Genomic DNA, 19955 nt, shown 5'->3' on the forward strand with positions numbered 1-19955 from the left:
ATAAATATTAATTAAATTGTATCATTATCAATCAAATATATGTATGTGTGTGTGTGTATAAGATAATTAGGCTTATCAAGGCTTGGAGGACTGCCTGAACCTAAGCCCTTTTTCACAGGGCTTAGCAAGACCAGGGCCTCAAGCCTGATTCCTTTAAAAAAAATTCAAAGCTCAAATCCTTATTCAAATAAGGCTTCCAAGCTTGAGCCTCCAAGCCCGACCCTTATTCACGGCTCTAATTGCTGTAAATGTTTAATTTTTAATGTGTTATTTGTATTATTAAGAGTTGTTATTGATTTCTTGTGGTTGTGAATTGATTTTGTTTTGTTATTAAGTTGTTTGTTTTTTTTCATATTTTATTTTGTGTGGAATATTTTTTGAATTATAAATGTGTTTTAAATTTTAAATTTAAAAAAAAATTCAGGACCAGCCCTTGGCCATTAGGGCTAAGGTTGGGCTTAAAAATTTTTAACCTTGAAGTATATTCTCAATCCTTTTTGAGCCTAGCCTTTTTAGCCATGGCTCTTCAAGGTCAAGGCTAGACTTAATTATCAAATCTAAAAGCATCCGTGAAAGAGGAAAAAATAAATAAAGAATATCAATGTAAAGCAAATATTTTTCAAGTAATGATTTAATTGAAAATAAACGTATTAATATATATATATATATATATATAAAAGACTTAGAATATAAGTTTTTTTTTTACATAAAATTTCACATTATCAATGTAGATCTAAAATGTCCTATATTGCGTATTGAGTTACAAGAGGCGCATCGAATGTAGCAAATTATGTTAATATGGTTTCGCCCACACTCGATATGTTTTAAAATATAACATATCAATGTAAAACAAATATTTTTCTTGTCATGATTTAATTAAAAATAAATACATTAAGTATGTAAGATTAAATATATATTTTTTTTAATAAAATTCTACATTATCAAAATAAATCTCAAATGTCCTAAATCTCGTTACAAGAGGTTTATCTTGAACGTAGCAAATTATGTTAATAGGGCTTTGCCCACACTCAACGTGTTAAAAAAATAATAATGACAACAACAACATATAGTACTGTGACTCGGGAGACGTGTAACCAACACTCGAGCTCATAAAGCCACAACGATCTGAAGTCCGAAGATCCTTTTTCTTCTTCTGGTCAGCATGAAAGTTAAATGAGAAAAGCCAGTCAATTCGACAGGGATGAACTGGGCTGTTTCGCCAGCCCAAATTTCAAAGGATGCAGTGAATTTCTATTTTTTGGGTGGGAGTGGGAGCGGGGTTGATATTCGAGAATAAATAAATAATAAATGCCACTTTTTACCCCAAAAAAATGCCACCAAGAATTTTACCCAAAAAAAGCCACTATAAGAAAATGTGCATGGGTAGAATAACTCTCAATAATATACATATATATAACAACTATAAATTCTTGACAGTTTACACACATGAAGACCCAACAATCGAAAAAACAGCTATAGAAGAATTCCCTACTGTTATGTAACAGAAACACTACAGTATACAAACTATCAACAAAATCAATAATGGACTCGAACACAACGAGACAACAACAAATTACAATTACAACAAGGAATATAAGAGTAAAAGACCCGTAGTACACATTTCCAAGAATTGATGAATAATTTTTTCCCTTTCTCTACTCATGTTGGAATGAACAGAGTATTTATGCCAAAAAAAAAAAAAAAAAAACTTGTCCAGCAAGCCCCCGTCTCCTCCTACTCAGGCAATTATTTGGGTTACCGCTGGCAACATCGCAACAAACCTCACGAGATGCTCCACTACCAGTAATTATGTGCAAGTTTCCAAGATTCGGATAGCATTATCCAATACTATAGGTATGTATGGTGAGCGGCTACTAAAATTAGTATGTTACACTGCAGCACGAAAAGGTTGGTGTCAGTCAGATCAATGCTTCTTTCTTACCAAGACCAAAAATGTTTCTGGATGGTTGTCATTAAGTAAAATATGATTCATTAGCTGAAAATTGAATGAAAAAGTACTATGGGTCTTTCCAGGGTCCTTATTCAACATAAATTGCACTTTTCAAGAAAAGAAATAAAACATTAAGAGTAGTCTAGGGCTTCAAGTACTAAAAAAATCCAGAGATCGCTACATGTACCTAATGTTGTGCTCTTTCCAAAGTCCTGTGTCTATGATCACTCTCGTTGGTCCAAAAATGAATACTAGGTGACAGTTGTTCGGTGATCGTATATGCTCATGGTTCATAGGGGACGTGGCAAGGCCTGTGGCCGTGGCCTTGCTCTCATAATTGTCTCATCACTGTGGCGAATCCATTCTGAAAGCCTCCAGGGCTTTTGCCACTTCCACTTGAATTGTACTAACCATTGGTGGTGACTTCTTTTCCACCTCCACAACTTCCCTGAAGCTTGTCCTACAAATGCTAGTTTTTTCATTGATAGTTGCCTCATGGGTACCATCTGCATTGACAGCAAACCTAACGTCCTTTTCCTCCTGGTAAAAGAGGCACGTCCAAAATTATTGTAAACAAAAATAAAAATCTTACCTTTCTACTCTGATCTATAAATGCTGCGGATTCCCCTGCGAGGCCATTAACGACTCCTGGGGTATACTTGAGCTGTTTTGGTACTGGCACAGACACCGGAGATAACGATCCATTCATATCTTCAACGTAGTGTTTCACTGAATTTGGTGAGTTCCCCTGTTGAAATCAAATAATGGTGAGATAACCACTAAAAATCAAAGAAATACATTGATGACAACAACAACGATTTACAAAGATAAGAGAATGCCAAAAATTCAATTTTCACAACAACCATAAATATTGTGACAGCTACAAGGGCAACATGACACAATTGAGAATTACCGGGGGGAAGAAAAACTAATTGCAGGAGATAGTCATGACAAACAATCTCCACAGGCTACTACAACTTTCTCAGGAATCTACAAATTTTTATAATGTCGAGTAATGGTAACCTAATTGCAATAAATTACTCCCGTATGCTTCAAACTTACATAGGACGCTTGATAGGTAACACCACTGTCAAATTCATTTAAATTCAAGCTTTTATATGTCATGCTAAATTCATGCCAAGTTGTAAAGGATGAAAATTGTAATATGAAGCTTTGAGAAAATAAACTGGACCAAGAAAAATGCAATCTTACAGAAGCTGGTGTAGCCAATGTGGTTGCAAGCGCTTGATCTCTCAATTTCAGCTCCTTCTCAGTTTCCTTTCGCTTCATCTCACTCTGCCGTAATAGGCCTACAAGTTCTTTAATTTGTTCTTTCATTTCCCTGATCTCCATATCTCTCTCCCACAGTTGGCATCTGCAGAAAAATGGAAACTTGAACTTCAAAAACATATACCAATATACCATTATAAACCACTCGACTAAATATACCAATATAACAATGAGTGCATGTCATAATTTGATATGAATAATGTACTCCACTTTTATCATTGAACAAGCGTTTTTGTTCCCATTCATCAAGCAGATGACTAAATAAGCTTATTCTATCAGCAAGAATGAGTAAGATCTGAAAACTAGTCCTTGTTGGCTCTTCTCATTTGTATTGGTCAACAAGTCATACGTCAAAGGATAAATAAATATTCAGATCTCCAGGGAAAATAGGTCATTCAAAGCAATCAAGAATTGAAAATAATTCTCTTTTTTGCTAATTACTGATTGAATTCTTTTATCTTCATTCTAGTAAGGAACAATGTTGAGACATCTAACACGCATCTTCCATCTAAAACAGTGGGTGTTCAGGAGCAATATCAAAGAACAACCACGACAAAGCCAGATAGAGATATCTAACTCAGAAAACTGTGAACAGCCTATACACATTCGCATCTTGGAGTCATTCCCCTCTCTATCTCAACATATCTCAATTCATTATATTGAAAAGAAAGAATGAAAGAATCTGTTTTCTAATATTGTGGATACTATGCAGAACTTCCTATCTAGGCATGAGCAAGTAACATAAAAATCTATTCACAGTTTCAGATACACCTGATGTCAAACATGCAATCTGTGGATGCTGGGATGAAGAATTTAATTAATGGTAAAAAAAAAAAGCACCTAGCATCTGCAACAGAATTGAACATATATTGAAGCAAATTCTTGGCTTCTCCCATTGAGCGCAGTTGGTTCCAGCGTCCGCGATTAGTAAAAGCTCGTTCTCTTTCTTCTGCTTCAGAAAGTTGAGAAGCCATTGCCACTAGTGAATTAGATGATATGCTCAGCATGTTCTCCAGCGAAGCTATTCTAGCCATTCTTGCATTTGGTGACATGGAGGATGCTCTGAGAAATGAGACATTATTAAAATCAAACATAAAGAGGCATGTTCTCCTTTTAATTTGGTATCATGTAAAGAACACAGCACAATTGGAAGGTAGGGAGTGAGGTAAGTAGGCATAAACAAATCAAATCAAATCATACCTAGCAAAACCATTCTTTCCTCTTGGAGGAGTGAGGCCCTTTGCAGCAAATTCATTCACTTGCTTCAGTATGGCTAACTCTTCAGCAAGAGCAGCTCGCCTGAAGATTATACCATAATAATTAAAGACTAGACCAGATCAGCCAGTATGAATATCATGGATAAAAATGTTTTACTTACACTTGGCTCTGCTTCTCATACTCAAAACGGACTTCATGCTCTTTCACCATGACTTCTAGCTCATGATCAAGCCACCGTTGTAAGGACTTCTCATTGCTCTAATGACACAAGGAAACTTCAATTATTTTTTATCTCATAGACAGTAAAAGAAACCTAGAAGGAGGAAGAAAAGATCATTGCCTGTCCATTTGTTCCACTTCCGTTGATAATAGCTGGGAGATGAAATAAAAGAAAAAAAATCAAACAAAAGGGAAGATGTGTGTGTATAAGCATGTGTACAAACACAAGGCATTTCAAGATAATAACTAAATCATGCATCTTTTGTCTCAGCAGTAGTCTCTAAATCTCAGCCTATGTCCATTATCAACAGGGTCATACATGAAGTATCTCGGCTGGAAGATTTCCGAGCTTCTAACAACTCCTTTAGTCTCTTGGTGGCCATGGCAGCTTCTTCAGTCTTTCTTTGAAGGACCTGAAAGAAATATACATATTTATATATCTCATATCTGTAATGACAATCATAAAAGTCAACAATGAGAATGGGCTTTTCTTAACATTTTTTATTCTAGTCACAATCGTGCCAGATGCAAAAGAAACAGAACCATTCAGCACATTGGTTTAATTTTTTTTTAATAAAAATAATTTTTTTATAACCAGGCAAGAAACCATGATAATATACATATATATATATCTATTTATATGAATATCTGACATTTTCTGGAGGGAGATAGGCAATTTAATGCATGTATAAATAATTAATTATAAGTGAGCCTGGATATGACGATTTTAAGTTACAACTAAGTAGGAAAAAAAACTTATGAATGGTCCACGTATTTTTTTTTCCCTTTTTGAATATTTCATTTGCCAACAAAGCAGTTATCTGAAATTGTTTAGAGTTGATTATGACTCGTAATCTAGCCTTATTAATGTTTTGCTCACATCTGTCAATTGTTGCTTATAAATTGACTGAACTGACACCATCCCAACAATGGCTGAAATATCTTACCCAGTTTGGTCTGAAGTTGACTTATAACATTTAGTGCAGGCATGAATTAATGATTTCTATATGTTGTCTGTTCTTGCAAGTTTAAATTGAAGCTTTACAGTTTTTTCATTATAAAAACCTAGACAAGCATAAACCCCCACCGCCCCCCCCCCCAAAAAAAAAAAAAGAAAAAAAAGAAAAAAAGGGACAGGCTAGAAAGAAGGAATTCCAGCTGTTTCTTGATCTTAATATTTGTTCCTAATATAAGCAGAAAAATCCCAGTCCAGCAATTGATGAATAAATGATAATATCATCCAATTGATTTGAATAAAAACCTTTTTTAAAGTTCAGAATACAAACAACGTTCACATATTGCTGGAAATGGGACATTCTTGAAATACTGATAGAGTATCTGGTAAAAAAGATAACTGATATAAACACTTAAGAGGAGAAGGAATTGGCAGTAACATCAGTGGAGATCAAATAGGTAAGATACATAATGTTAACTTGCGACAGTGTGTAAGACAAAAAGAATAAGGGAAACTGTTCAGCAAATTAAACAACATCGAAATACTCACCATTTTCTGGCGCTGATTTAAAGCTTGTAGCTTATGTCTTTCATACTCATTTTTCCTTCCTTCCTTTCGTAACTGTTTTAGCCAAAAAAAAAAAAATAGTTACAAGGATTTTGCTAATATAATTAATATAATGGAGGGATGTAAAGTCCAGTTTCAGTTTATTCCACATCGAACATTATAATCAAAATGTGTACAGTCATGCTAAACAGTAGCACTGACAGAGAATGTAAATTGTAATTCCAAGTTCAAATTGACCATAAGCTGCAATGCTATTTCTTGAATTTTTGCTTATTTAAAGTATCACAAAAAAAAATGTTGTAAAAGAGGGGGAAAAAAAAAGTAACAGAGGAAGCTGGACATACTTGCAGGAGTTCTTTTTCTCTAGAAGCCTTCCACTGCCGAAATTGCTCTGCCTCTTGTTTAATCCTTTGTTGCAATTGAACCTGCAATGTCAATCAGGTTATAAGATCAAAAGTATCATGTCATTTCTACTCTAGTTATGAACAATACAATATTCAACCTTCTGGGCTTTTATAGATTGTATTTCGTCTTGCAGTCTCTTCGCTGCCTCATCACTTTTTTGCTTCTGCTTCATAAGCTGAACCTGGCTCTCTTGTTTCTTCTTCAGATCCAGAATCTGACATTCATGAATTTTGAAATGATTCTTGCAATTTCAAATCTCTGTCATTTAAGTTCCCAATGGAAAATTAAATCCAATAGAACTTGAAATTAAATTCTCCACCTGTGATTCAAGTGATTTCAATTTTTGGGCATGGACATCCTCTAATTTCTGTGTTTGTCCATCAGAATTAGCAGAAAGATTTTCAACCTCAGCTAATAGACGATCCCTTTCTTGCTACATTCAAAAATCAATTATACATATATATGAATACCAGTTCAATGACGAAGAAAAATAACTTTGCAGATATTCTATTGAACCTGGACAGCTCTCTTCTCATCCTCCAACTCCATTATTTTCCTTCCAAAGTGATGCTTGAGTACTTCAGCATCAGATGCTCCAAAAAGCTTCATTTCAGTCTGGACAATAATATCATGAATTACATTAGTATGAAAAAAAATACAGATGGTAGTTTTAAAAACATTCATGATATAATATTTTCTTTTTCTTAAAAACAATGGTAGAAAACCACTCATTGCTGCTATTATGAATTTATCATCTTGCAAAGGTGAAATCCCACGTGATGGAAAATATGCAAGATGAACCTTTGGAAGATTCACACATCAAAAGCTAGCTTATGAGGTTGGAGAGCCATGTAGCTTGTCCGTCCCATGCTGCATGAGAAAGGGAGGGAGGGAGGGAGGGAGGGGGAGAAAACGTAGATGGTAGAGGGAACTTTTGATACCATGTATATGAACTTCCAGTGGAAACAACCCCCCAAAAACTAGCTCATGAGATTGGAGAGCCCAATGTCCACAGAAAACCACTCATAATCCCAATGTGGGGCTCAAGTTCTAAACCTTACGATGGTCCATAATCTGATATAGGAATCAGATTGAAGAAAAATGAAATTAAAGCAGAAAAGATATCCATGACAAACATGATTTAGCAGAAATTGCACATGGTTGTATTGATTAAAATGTGTTTTGGTGTATAAAATGTGTATAATATGGCAGTATTAAAACTCAAGGATGCTGATCCTATATGCATTATAACAACCTCTTTCTGCTCCAAGCGTTTATTTAACTCGTGCAACTCTCTATCCATACTATTTTGCAGAAGTGTGTGCTCCCATTCTTTTGCCACTTCTTCAATCTCTCTTGGATCACCTGCTAAAATTGGCAATTGTAACCCTAAGTTATAGCAGCTATAATCGCATTGATTAATTAGTAGCATGAAAAAGTAGATTGAGTGGGTTAGGCAAGAGGATGTTTAGTGCGTGCATTAGTGACAGATAATAAAAAATCAGGCAAATAGATAAGTCTTGCCTGTTGTTTCATTCACTGAATAATCAGATGCTATGATAGGAAAGCTCCTCTTGAGCCCATCAGTCTTAACAATGCATGGGCTACCATCCTGAAAAAGTTTTAAAACATGCATTTATAGCCTATTAAGAGAATAACTTGAACTCACTTATCGCTATAACAGACTAACAGTAGATACAAGTAGTCCATTACATGGACATACCAAAAAGTTTTACAAAAACACAAACACAAGTTAAAACAGTGACATAAGAAGAATCAAGATACGTACAAGAGCGTCCTTTTCACATTGTTCTACAACAGAACATCTGCTACGGTATTCGTGAAGTTCGCGGCAAAGATTCTCATTAGCAGCTTCAAGCCAAGCAATCCTTTCCTTGAGGACCTAAATTATGCAAGTACAATTATTTCAACCAGAACAAAAAAAAAAAAAAAGATTATACAAGTCTCCAGGAGTCAAAAAAGATGCATGAGTCCACTTTAGGCTAGAAAAATTACTAACAAATACTCTGACTAATATTGATAAAAAAGATTTCCAACCATGAAGCATAAATCATGTCCATTTAGTGTTAAAGTTTACTAATTATAGGATTATACTAAAATTACAAACCATTCATTGAAGATTCCAGTAAAAAGAAGCAAAATACCTGAACTTCCTCAGAAGAGCCCCCAGCACGAGCACAAAGTTCTGCTTGCAAATACTCTAGCTGTTGTCTCATTTTCAGCATTTCGCTGGACATGGGATCTCTGTTGACCTATGGAAAGGTATAACAAAAAAGGAGAACCAAACTTATCATAAAAGACAACAAACTGTCCAAATTTTGTTGAATGAAAGAAAGAGATGGCAAAATACTAAGTACTCACAACAGGTTTATTTTGAATATTGCGTGCACGATTTGCATACTTCAAAGTGTTGAGGGTTTCCTCAGCATTAATATCAGCAGGACTTATGCAGGCTAGAAAAGAAACATCTTTTTGTGTAAGAAAAATAAATCCATTCAAGCACAGCTTGCTTTAGATGCAACTTGAAAAATTAGAGAGGGACAGAAACACAGGCATTTTAATCCCTTGTCTTCAATTATTTATAGCCAAAGGGAAGTCACAATAAATCTAGTTACTACTTAACAGTGCTGAAAAATCATTTCCAGAGGGTTGGAAAAGGAAGGCCTGAGAATGCAAAATCCAGAACACTGAGCATATATGCATAGCCAAAGCATTCGTTTACTCATTTTTAATATTATGTTCCTCTCTCCTGTTTTTGAAAGACTCAGCTGTATTTAGAAACTGGTACATTACAGAGTATAAAGACTAAGAAATCAGATGAGTTCTATTTCCCAAGATGAGATTTGTTTATTTAAAACTTCATCCTTTCAAGGGCACCACCCAAAAAAAAAAAAAGTGAGAAAGAATTAAAGTTGATTGGGATACAAGCAAGAACAACAACAAACCTATCATAACAGTTCTGCTGTTACCACCGAGTGAATCCTGTAAAATCATATAACTTTATCTAAATACATAAAATATAGGGAAAGTAAATATTTCTCAAAAAAAAAAAAAAAGCAGGAATGAGGGGTAATACAAAAACTTCCATTTGCATATATATATATATATATATTTTACCATTCACTTCTTTGCTACAATAATTATTCCTTCTTCACTTCAAGGCAATTGTGATTACAAATGAAAGAATCTAAGCACAAACCAGATCACTAAATGCAGAACTATCAGACAGATTTTGATTGCTGACATGATTTTTTTTAAAAATAACCAATCTTGAGGCACCAACAATCAGATCTACAGTCACGTTATTTTTCACAGCTTGATGTTATATGGGGAATTGTTCAACTATGCTTAATGGTTAATGAATGAAATTTCCATGACTTTCATATGATAACCTTCTCAGAGATGGTAAAAGAATTAGCATTATTTGGACCCGTAGAAACATGAGAGAAGAAGCACCATTTATAAAGAAAATTAATAATAGACTCCATAAGTTATTGTTTACATGATAAAAGCTATGAAACAACATTTTTATTTGTTACGTTCTATAAATGGTTTATTAATTTTGTATCATGCAATTATCACCCATTAGTTAGCCGCCGCATCTTATGAAGAACACCAAATAACAATATTAATGAGTTATTTGTTCATCTTAATGTATATTCACCATTATTATAAAGAAAAGTGTATGCTAAAAGAAATCTACATATAAAGATATCAAACCTGCAAAAGCCTAGTAAGTTTACTATCCCTGTAAGGAACATGAACACCTTCCTTTCGCTTCTTTTCATCACCAAGTGCACTAATAACATTACCAAGTGCCAGGAGGCCCTTGTTAATATGAATTCCTGTTTAAGATATGATACAATTAGCTATTACTCAACCGTAAAAAACATGCTCAGATGCTACCAGCAGGAGATGGTTACCTTCCTTAAAACGCAGACCATCAGAGCCTGTTCTTTTAGCTCGTTCTGAGCCAGCAAGATCCACGAGGTGCAACTTAGCACAAAGATACTCATCATTAATTGACTCATTTAAACCGTTCTCGCCAGGCATAACAGCCTTGGGTTTATGCATTTGCTCTAATGTGATGGTGAAAATGGCATGTGAACGACTAGTTGGAGACACAACAGAAGAGGAATGAGTAACAGAAGAAATCCTGAGCAGGGCAAATTTTGAAATTGCAACACTTTCACGCTAGATCAGGGTCAGCAAATAAGTTTCTATAATTAACCTGGATTGGTTATTCATATTTGTGCTCGCAGTAGCTCTGCTCAATGACCCTTGTTCCAGCCAAGCAGCCATTTCTTTCAGTGTTGAAACACTAACTTCAGTAGATCCAGCTAGTGTAATAACACCATTTGATGTCTCACGAATTTGTATGGGAGGTTTCCCAGGGACGGTCACTTTTCCTGCATGTCCATTAGCAGCTTCTTGCTTGCTCATGGAAGAAGGATCCAACAAGTCTCGTACTTCTTCTTTAAGAATCTTTACACCAAAAAAAATGGTCAAACAGTAAACTGAAACTACTAACATTTGAACTTTATCAGCTTCAGATATTAAAGTACAATGGAACTTCCAAAATAAGGCTGTAAAAAATTTATCAACCGACCTCAATGAAGGAAACATGCAATTGAAATTCAATCTGATGCTTTAAAGTCTCAATTTTGCTGAACAAAACATTCATGACTTGGGGTATTATGCCTGTTTGGCAACCATCTTTAAAACCAGTACCCATGGTGTATGTTTTCCCTGAACCTGTCTGCAATCAAGTGAAAATGTGACATCTCAGGTAAAATAGAAATAAGTGCAGAGGAATTTCACTTCCGTTACCGATGTAGTAACTTTACCTGACCATATGCGAGAACAGTAGCATTATATCCTTGGAATAAACCATCAACAAGGGGAGCGACACATTCTTCAAACATAGAGGATGAAGGAGAACCAGTACTCCCGTAAACATGATCAAATGTGAAGGAATGAGCACCAATTTGCACCTGTATTTTAATCATAATTAGCAAGCGATCCCAACCAAATTTTCCTGCTCAAGGATAGTGTGGTAAGGTGCTATCCTAGACAGAGGGTCTAAAGACTAAAGTAATTGATGCAATCAGCGTGCAAACAAGAAACAAGCAAAGAATTCTGAATGCCAACTTTTTTCAGTATCAGAGAATCATTAGTAATTTAGAGTTGGCAATTAGGAAGAAAGCGCGTCCAGATATATTTATTGTGATGATTTTGTTAAGAAGAAAATTGTCCTCATTTATAAAAGAAATCAACTGACGTTGTACAATAACGCAATTTGAACTAAATTTGGAACCTAAACACATGAGAGGCACAATCAATGTGACAAGCAAGTAGGTTCTAGTTCTTATGGCACCATTAGATTAAAAAGACACTTCAGTTTACCAAGACTCCCTTGTCATATCGTCCACTCGAAGTCGCTTACAAACTAGGATCCTAACAGATAGAAGCGAAATGACAAAAACTGGTGGCGACACTCCTCCCCGGATTCAATACATACATCATGAAATGGCGTCATCGCCGATCGCCTCAGTCCCCAAAAGAATGTTTAGAAAATGACATTTTTGTTCCCTGCTAATGTTCAAACCCAAAACGACACTACCTGAGAATTGGATGAAGTAAAATATCCCAATTAGGGAACCAACGGATCATAGGATCATTAATAAAAGCAATTTCAAAATCAACTTGAAAAACGCAGATGGTTATACCACACCCCAAATTCCGTTCCTCTCTCATTTTGAAAGAAGCCTTTTTCTTAAGCAAGCGATTTTGGATCCAGATCTCTCAAAAAAAAAAAAAAAGTCAAAGCCATATGCTTCACAGAATACAATGCAAAACCGAACCGTTAACAAGCACCAAAGCGATCCCCGCCTCCCCCAACGAGTCAATTACATGATTTTCATTGCAGACAGACGGAAAGGAACCATCACATTGTCGAGAAAGAGTGCACCTGAGGCTTCCCAGGGACGACAATGACACAGTCTTTACATCCCTGAAGCTTTTCATCACTGATGAGCGGTCGGACATGGACAGCAACCTTGACGCAACAATCTTCCCCTGCTTCCATTGGGAAGCAGCCCAGAAAAGGAGAGACGGAAAATGAAGGGGAGAGAGCTCCCGCAGTATGAACGGTTCAGCGAGAGGAAAAGATCCAGGAGCTGGGAAAGCCGTCCTCAACGCTGGCAGGAGAGTTGAGAGAAGTTTCAGGACGGGAAAGGGATGCAGCAACTACAGGAGCAAGAAGGGAAGGGAAAGCACGGGACAGTGTAAGAGAGAGAAAGTGATATAGTTAGAGATTGCGGGAGAGAGAAAATGAAGGGTGGCTGTGGAAATAGGGGCAGTGAGAGCGGAGGACACCGGAGCTGCTCAAGGTAACTGTAAGGACAACAACCACTATCATTTTCCTTCGGCTTCACTGCACACCAGTCCAGACAGTTGCGTGCCGCGAGTCTTTCAGGAACAGTTCCGAAATTGTCATTATTTTTTTTCAGAATTCTGTGATTCTCACAGGTAATTTTAACGAATAAAGGAGGTAGGAGTAGGACTTTTTATTTTGTAGGCAAGAATGAAATCTACTGTGGTGTGGGTTGGTGCGTAGATTTGAGAAGAAGATTAGAAAAGGAATAACACAGCGCACAAAGCCACGTGATGCGGAACCGGATACACCATTATAGACGGTATCCCATCATTGTCACTATGGTTAACAGGTGCCCTGCTTCTTTTGTTTACATGACACGCATCATGCCATGCACATAATTCTGGCCTTCCTTGGGGTATTTTATTTTTTATAAGAAAAAACCGGTAACATAATTTTTGTTGGCCAATGTAAATTAATTAATTAAATGGAGCATCAAAATTATGACGAGTTAATTTAAGAGGAAAAAAAGGGTGGGAGCATGGAATAAAAGAGGACGGGGCAGCACCGAAAGACGTAAAGGAGGGCGGAGGGAAAAAAGGTGGGGGCAGGAAAGAGAGGGCATTGGGAAGCAAAGGGAGGGTGAGGGAGAAAGTGACCCACCTATAGGACACTTCCAGCTGTGTGGTCTCTACCTTCACATGGCGATCAAAGCTCTGCTTCTCCAATTTAGTGGGCCCCAACCTCCCAGACTTCCTCGGTCAGCCTCCTCATATGGTCCCTCCCTCCCTCTACTCTGGGCGTTTCAATTTCTTTGTGACGTCGAATTAATTCATCTCTGGAGTTTGCTACTCTTAAGCATCGCAGTGTGTGTGTGTGAACACAATTAGGTGTCCCAGCTCATCTACGCTCACGATCCCAACGGTCACATGCTCCTTTTTTGCCTCCCTTTTCTTTCCATTTCAAAGGCTTCATTATGCTATTTAATACTCCTTCCCTTTTTTCGTTGAAATTAAGGAGAATTATTATATGACGGTTAGGACATTCCGATTACACAACCCCAAAAGCTAATCCAGGTCCTATATTCCGCCGAACAAAGTTCATCTCAGCTCTGCCTCAATACATCCCATTCGCGGTTTCAGAAACAGAGTCGAACTAGATTGATAAATCAGACCTGGATCCCCGTGTCAAAAATTTGCCAGACCAGATGGAAGACATGCTTAGATCAATACTGAAAAGAGAGAATGCAAACATGGAATCATTCAGTCTTGAGATCGATCTAACGTTTTCTTTGTCGCGTTTCAGCCCCAGGGAGATTGACCATTGCGGAGAATGAATTATTGTCTCGAAAGAATGCTCCACAGTGCATCCAGCAGAACTTGGTGGAGACTATTTTTCAAAAGGAAAACTCACATCCAGCTTTTTGCAAAAAATAATAATTATTATTATTAATAAGAACCAACATAGAATAAGTTGTTAAAATAAAAATATAACTTATTTTTTAAAATAAATTTATTATTAACTCTTATCTGTAATTAATTTTTTGAGAGAGGATTATATGTAATTTTTTTTTTCAAAATTTTAAGTACAACTATCGAGATTTTGGATTTTTTTTTTTCAAAAAGAAAAAATGATTAGCATCTCCCTTCATTTTATTCGTGCCTCAAAGTTACCAAAAAGAATCATGACTAATTTCACCAAACACCACGGCAAAATTTTTAGAAGCCACGTGTATTCCATATCAAACAAACAAACTTAAACAATTGTAATTTAACAGTATCAAATATTCAAATTTTAATTGATTATTTGATTGTATAAATTAATCAATAAATTAATATATCAACATATCACATATGAGTGTATGAAAAATTCACAAAAATTACATTGTTTATAAGCAATAAATAGTACCGTTAAATCCTAGTCAGCTCATGATAAAATATAGGATATTGGTTAATTAGAATAATTATAACTTATTTAAGATGTTAGAATCATCTATGAGAGATATTTGAATAAAAATTTTATTCATTAGTATTATATTTATTATTTGATTTTATTTTTATATTAGATTTATTTATGTTTTATAAAATAAAATATTATTTTCTTATCAATATTTTTTAAAATTAAATTTAAGATTTAGATTTATTATTTTATTATTCTTTTATTATTTTTAAAACTTTGTAAATAGAGTTAGAATTTTTATTTAAATTTAACTTTAATTATTATTAATGAATAGAGATTGTGAGAGTTTCCTTCTCCTCCTCTTTTTTTTTTTTCCTCCCTTCCCCCTTTCTCTTCTTTCTCTTTTCCTTTCCTCATTTTACATCACTTCAACTGTTCAACATTTACATCTTACTACAGGCGTATTTGGACTCTAGTATATAAAAATATGATTACACATTTTGAAGATCCATATTATTTAAATCTTTCATTGAAAACACCTCATTAACTAAAAAAGGCTCACATACTATTATTTTTATTTTTTTATTCATCAAAATTCATTTTTAAACAACTAAATCTATATTTCTTTGAAATTTAATTCATTTCTTTTAAATTACTTGTATAAAAAATTGAATGACGTGACGGATATGTAACTATATATCGATTGATATGGAACTATAGGTTGAAACATAATGAGAATAACTTGATGTAATAAAGCAGGAAGCCGACGGTATTAAATGCGATGGTTTGACAAAGAGTTGCAGGTAGGTGTATACTGCCGCGAAAATATCAAGCTTTTTTGGGTCATGAACGCTGCCCCCAGTCTCCAACTTCCAGGCACTATAGTGACTACGAGCTTCCAGATTTATGAAGCTTCATCTATAAATATTTACATGTATATAATATTTAGATTAGACTAGCCTTTTGCTTCTTCACATTTTAAAATAAAATTTGAGGAAGCCGAAATTTCTTCGAAGAGTCAGTACCAAGGAGCGTGGCAGTGGGCCATAACCGGAACTTCATTTCCTGCTTCCCACTGTTATACTTTGGAGCCATTCATCAATTTGGAGCATTAACATACTCTCCGATACTCCAGGCCCGTTGCCCCTGTCACAAACAATCAACTCCTATTGCTTCTTATATATGTCGATGGCTCATCTTTTTCCAAGTTTTGGCAGATTTTTATATTCAAATCAGATAGCATAAGCTTTCATATTTTATTGTTCAATCAAAACGCAGAAAATGACCCCTCCTCTGTTTTTTAGCATTTTTCTTCATGTGGTGGACCGCAAGCAAAGCAACGCGGCAAAAAAAAAAAAAAAGCCTTTTATTTTTCCTCTCCTGCAATTCTGGGCTTCTTTATTCAGAAGGAAGAAACGAGAGCTGTGGGAGAGGAGGGTGGGTGCATGAAATAAAAACCCAACCTCAATTTTCCTTTTTAACCTAACTCCACATTCATTGGATTTCATCTTCCGAACGTTAGCTCAGACGCAAACAAAGCAACCACATAGTGGTCCCCCATCAAACTGTTTATTTCGGCTTCCCGCGGCAACATTTATCTGTTAAGTACCCTTGATTAAGAGGAAATTAGTAACATCAAGGGGGAGTTATAACTCATAGCAGTGTCTCTTCTAGGGGTGTGTGTGTCACAGTGGCACAATCCTTCAGATGATGACCTTTTTAACCACTACGACATGATCTTAAGATCAGGGTTAATTACCAAACTACAAACAAAATGACCCTGTCATTCATGCCGTCCCTGTCTCTCAGTCTCTCTCACTGTGTGTGCGTGTGTTGGATTATATCTGAGCTTGATGAGCAAGAGAGGTCCTTATCCATCAAAAAAATGACAGGAAGCACATGATTAGAGAAAACTATATCATTCATATTCTTTTGAAGAAGGGGCAGTGAGTAGGCGGGCAGTAGCTTTTTTTGCTTTATGCTTTCAGTGAGGCTAATAACTCGGCAGCAGCAACAGGGCATAGTAGTGCCTTGCTTTATTCTGAAGCCCAACCTCTGTTACCCCACCAAATTTCTCCCTGCTTTCATCCCCCATGTGGAACTTTAACTCACATGCTCCCATCACTAACATCATTCCTAAACCTCCTTTTTCTGACCAATCCCCAATCTTTCTGCCTCCTTTCGCCCTATCATTCTCTCCCACCCAAACCCCTCCTTCCCCTTTATTTATCAGAATCATTAACCGCATAATTACAACATAACTTGGCCTATCTTAACTAAGCTCCAATAGCGCAGCTCAATCACTCCTCTGCACTCATTTCAAGTACGTCAACAACATGATCTCTGGCTTCATTGCCAGGATATTGATTCCTATAACATAATCATTAGATGTGGCCCTATCCAATCTAATCGTGTTTCTGCGTTTGATTGTATATTGGCTCGGACACAACCTTCAATATGTAGCTCCATATTAAGTATCCTCCCCCTCTCGGAGCTGGGGACTCCGGTTGCAGACACGACATGTGCATCGTGGCAAGCTTTTATCATTAGCATGCGCGCCAATGAGCTGTCGAAAGCCTAGCCAGAAAAGTAACTTATGCGACTTTTAGGACAATTACTAGTGGCTTATGGATGGTTATTGGTGACTCATCTATCGATATTATTCTGGATACATATTCTCGTATTCGGTTTGACATCGAGTTAATGGCTACAAGTAGAGAAAAAATCGATCACTTTTTTCCTTTTATACGCGCTTTTTAATTTTCATAGCAAAATGAAATGTTACATGGAAAAAGAAATACTTGGATATATTAAGTGCACCACATCATTTGTGTTGTGTCAATAATCCAAATAACTTTCATGATTGATACCCCGCTCACATGTTCTTTATCCCCTCTGTAAAATGTTCGTTGATACTTGATAATTAAGATAGGATCATTTGTCTGGTCAAGATAGTTTAATCAGTGGAGTGAATTTCTTTCTTCGCTGTTGATCGGAGGGCTGATGAGAGGAAGATGAGAAGCCCAAAGACTCAGTTGATATTTGGGCCTTCGTGAATAAACTAAAGTCTGAAATGGCGTGTTGATCCACGACGTGGAGTGAACCTGCTTCATGAGAACTGGGGCCAGGCCCACTTCACACCAACTCCATGCGAGAAGTGTCAATATTTTTTCTTAACACGCTTCAAGTTCTACATGGGATGGATGGCATGTGAATGGGAGCATGTATAAATGTATATTATGTTTTATCATTATATACTACCTTCAATTTTTCTTATAAAACACTTTCAATTATTTTAAAAAGTTAGTTTTTTATCATAAAAAAGTGAAAAATATTTTTATTTTTACTCTTAACTTTAAATAATAATACAATTATATTAAATACTTTTACACTAATTAAGAAAGGGTAAAATTTAAAAAATAATTTAATTATTATAAGTTGTCCTATATTTTAGATAAAAAATTATTTTTATAAGGTGTCTTATAAATAGGACTAGATGTGCGAGCATGCACGTGCGCATGCGTGTGGATTGCATGAATGAACACAAATTTCTTTAGAAAAGACACTATACTATTATGTCTATCTTATGACGATTTGAAAGGAGTTTATTTTACCATGGTCTGTGGTTGGCAATTTTTTGCTTGACGTCTGTGTGTATAAGTATTTTTATAAAATTGCAACTTCAATTTCAGGGATAAAACTTTGGAGTTGCTAAATGGGGAGAAGGATGTCTTCATTTTTTTATTATCATTTTCCATCTACTTCTTAATCATGATCATTGATCAAATATATGACTAAAATAAATCCACTTAATGCAGTGATGTTAATAATCACAATTAAAAAATTGAGAAAAAATGATGATAAAGAAATGGAGAGAGCTCTCTCCCTTAACAATGGTGCAATTATGATATATGCCAATAAACTCATGATATAAATTGCTTTAGCCAAAATATTTTTTGCTAGCCAAGCCATGCAACATCCTCCCTACTATCCAAGGACCTCGTTGATACTAGACTAACACTCATAATCACATGATCCATTACTTAATTAAAACTACATTTGATCTGAAGGAAAAAGGAGGTAGAGGGGGATGGGAGGGAAAGTAGGAATCCCTTAATTTGGGGAGGTTTTAGAGCCCCTCTGTGTTAATTTTCCCAAACAAGAGAAGGAGAGCCCTCCCTTTCATTTTTTCCATCTAAACAAGAGGCCTCCCTTGTAACCAAATACGCTATGAAGCTCACATACAATAATTGACAAGCCTCATTTTTTAAAATTACTTTTGGCTAAAGCATATGTTCAAGGTTATCAATCATTAATCAATATTTTGTAAATCAAATTGAACAATCTAATTTGATTGTAAAACTAACAAACAAGTATCTAGCTTAAACCGAATCTAAATTAAAATTACACCCAGGAGACTAATCAATAATAATCAAAGCCAATCAAAATAGAATGAAGAAAAAAAAAATCACTTGATTCATATATTTTGATTTGAGTATAATTTAATCCCTAAACTTTAATTTGGTACTATAATATCCTAAATTTTAACATTCAAAAATAACTAATTAATCAAGGGTAATTAAGTAAAATTAAGTGTTAAGGGGGTTAATAATAGTTAGTGATAGCTAACAAACCTTTTAGTTTTGGGTATAATCTTTGAATCAGTTCGGAGGTGTTTTGGATCATTTGGGCTGAAATTGATGAGCTAGTTCGGACCAAGCCTTTATGTGGCAAACGGTCAAAAACTTAAACTAGTCAATTTGCATTCACAATCTATAAAAAGAGAAGGAAAGAGAAGGAGAAATAGAGGGTGGGGGAGAAGGTGTAAGCTAAGTCACGCATTTAAGGTCATTCTTGAGAGGTTTCAACTTCCAAACTTTGAGGTAATCATCTTCTCTCTCCTTTTCTATGCATTTCAGCTTGGATTTTCTCTATAAGAATGGTGATTTCAAACCATATGGCCATAGGTCCGAACCATTAATCCTAATGGGATTAATGAGAGTTGTTTTAAAATTCTAAACATAATTTTGAAGATTCTATAAGGTTATAAGTTT

At 35.5% G+C, this 19955-nt stretch overlaps 1 protein-coding gene across 3 annotated transcripts; it reads right to left on the reverse strand.

The window, feature by feature from the left end:
- Positions 1 to 1389: 1389 nt before the first annotated feature.
- Positions 1390 to 13232, reverse strand: LOC129302995 (kinesin-like protein KIN-4A). 3 transcript variants are annotated; one of them, XM_054941966.1, is made up of 26 exons: positions 12598 to 13225; positions 11474 to 11620; positions 11236 to 11385; positions 10858 to 11111; positions 10550 to 10737; positions 10347 to 10471; positions 9572 to 9608; positions 8988 to 9079; positions 8771 to 8878; positions 8395 to 8508; positions 8130 to 8217; positions 7861 to 7970; positions 7122 to 7220; positions 6925 to 7038; positions 6703 to 6819; positions 6545 to 6625; positions 6183 to 6254; positions 4998 to 5091; positions 4800 to 4831; positions 4620 to 4717; positions 4442 to 4540; positions 4082 to 4303; positions 3164 to 3326; positions 2544 to 2699; positions 2139 to 2457; positions 1390 to 1893 (listed from the first exon to the last, which is right to left on the reverse strand). In XM_054941966.1, the coding sequence occupies exons 1-25, from the start codon at positions 12712 to 12714 to the stop codon at positions 2242 to 2244; spliced, it is 3093 nt and encodes a 1030-aa protein (XP_054797941.1). In that variant the 5' UTR covers positions 12715 to 13225; the 3' UTR covers positions 1390 to 1893; positions 2139 to 2241. The 3 variants fall into 3 exon arrangements, with proteins under 3 accessions (XP_054797941.1, XP_054797940.1, XP_054797942.1); XM_054941965.1 differs by having other exon boundaries at positions 7861 to 7973; XM_054941967.1 differs by lacking the exon at positions 1390 to 1893 and having other exon boundaries at positions 2314 to 2699; positions 7861 to 7973; positions 12598 to 13232.
- Between the last annotated feature and the right edge of the window lie 6723 nt (positions 13233 to 19955).

This window comes from Prosopis cineraria, unplaced genomic scaffold, assembly GCF_029017545.1.
Source record: "Prosopis cineraria cultivar Desert tree isolate PC_DT_omini unplaced genomic scaffold, ASM2901754v1 PC2, whole genome shotgun sequence".
Taxonomy (NCBI): domain Eukaryota; kingdom Viridiplantae; phylum Streptophyta; class Magnoliopsida; order Fabales; family Fabaceae; genus Prosopis; species Prosopis cineraria.

Coding starts and splice junctions, on each gene's coding strand:
- LOC129302995 (XM_054941965.1), bottom strand. CDS start 12,714: ATGGAAGCAGGGGAAGATTGTTGCGTCAAGGTTGCTGTCCATGTCCGA. Junction 7,039..7,121: donor ATGAGAAGAGAGCTGTCCAG/GTTCAATAGAAT, acceptor TTTTGAATGTAG/CAAGAAAGGGATCGTCTATT. Junction 4,304..4,441: donor GGAAAGAATGGTTTTGCTAG/GTATGATTTGAT, acceptor CTCATTTCTCAG/AGCATCCTCCATGTCACCAA.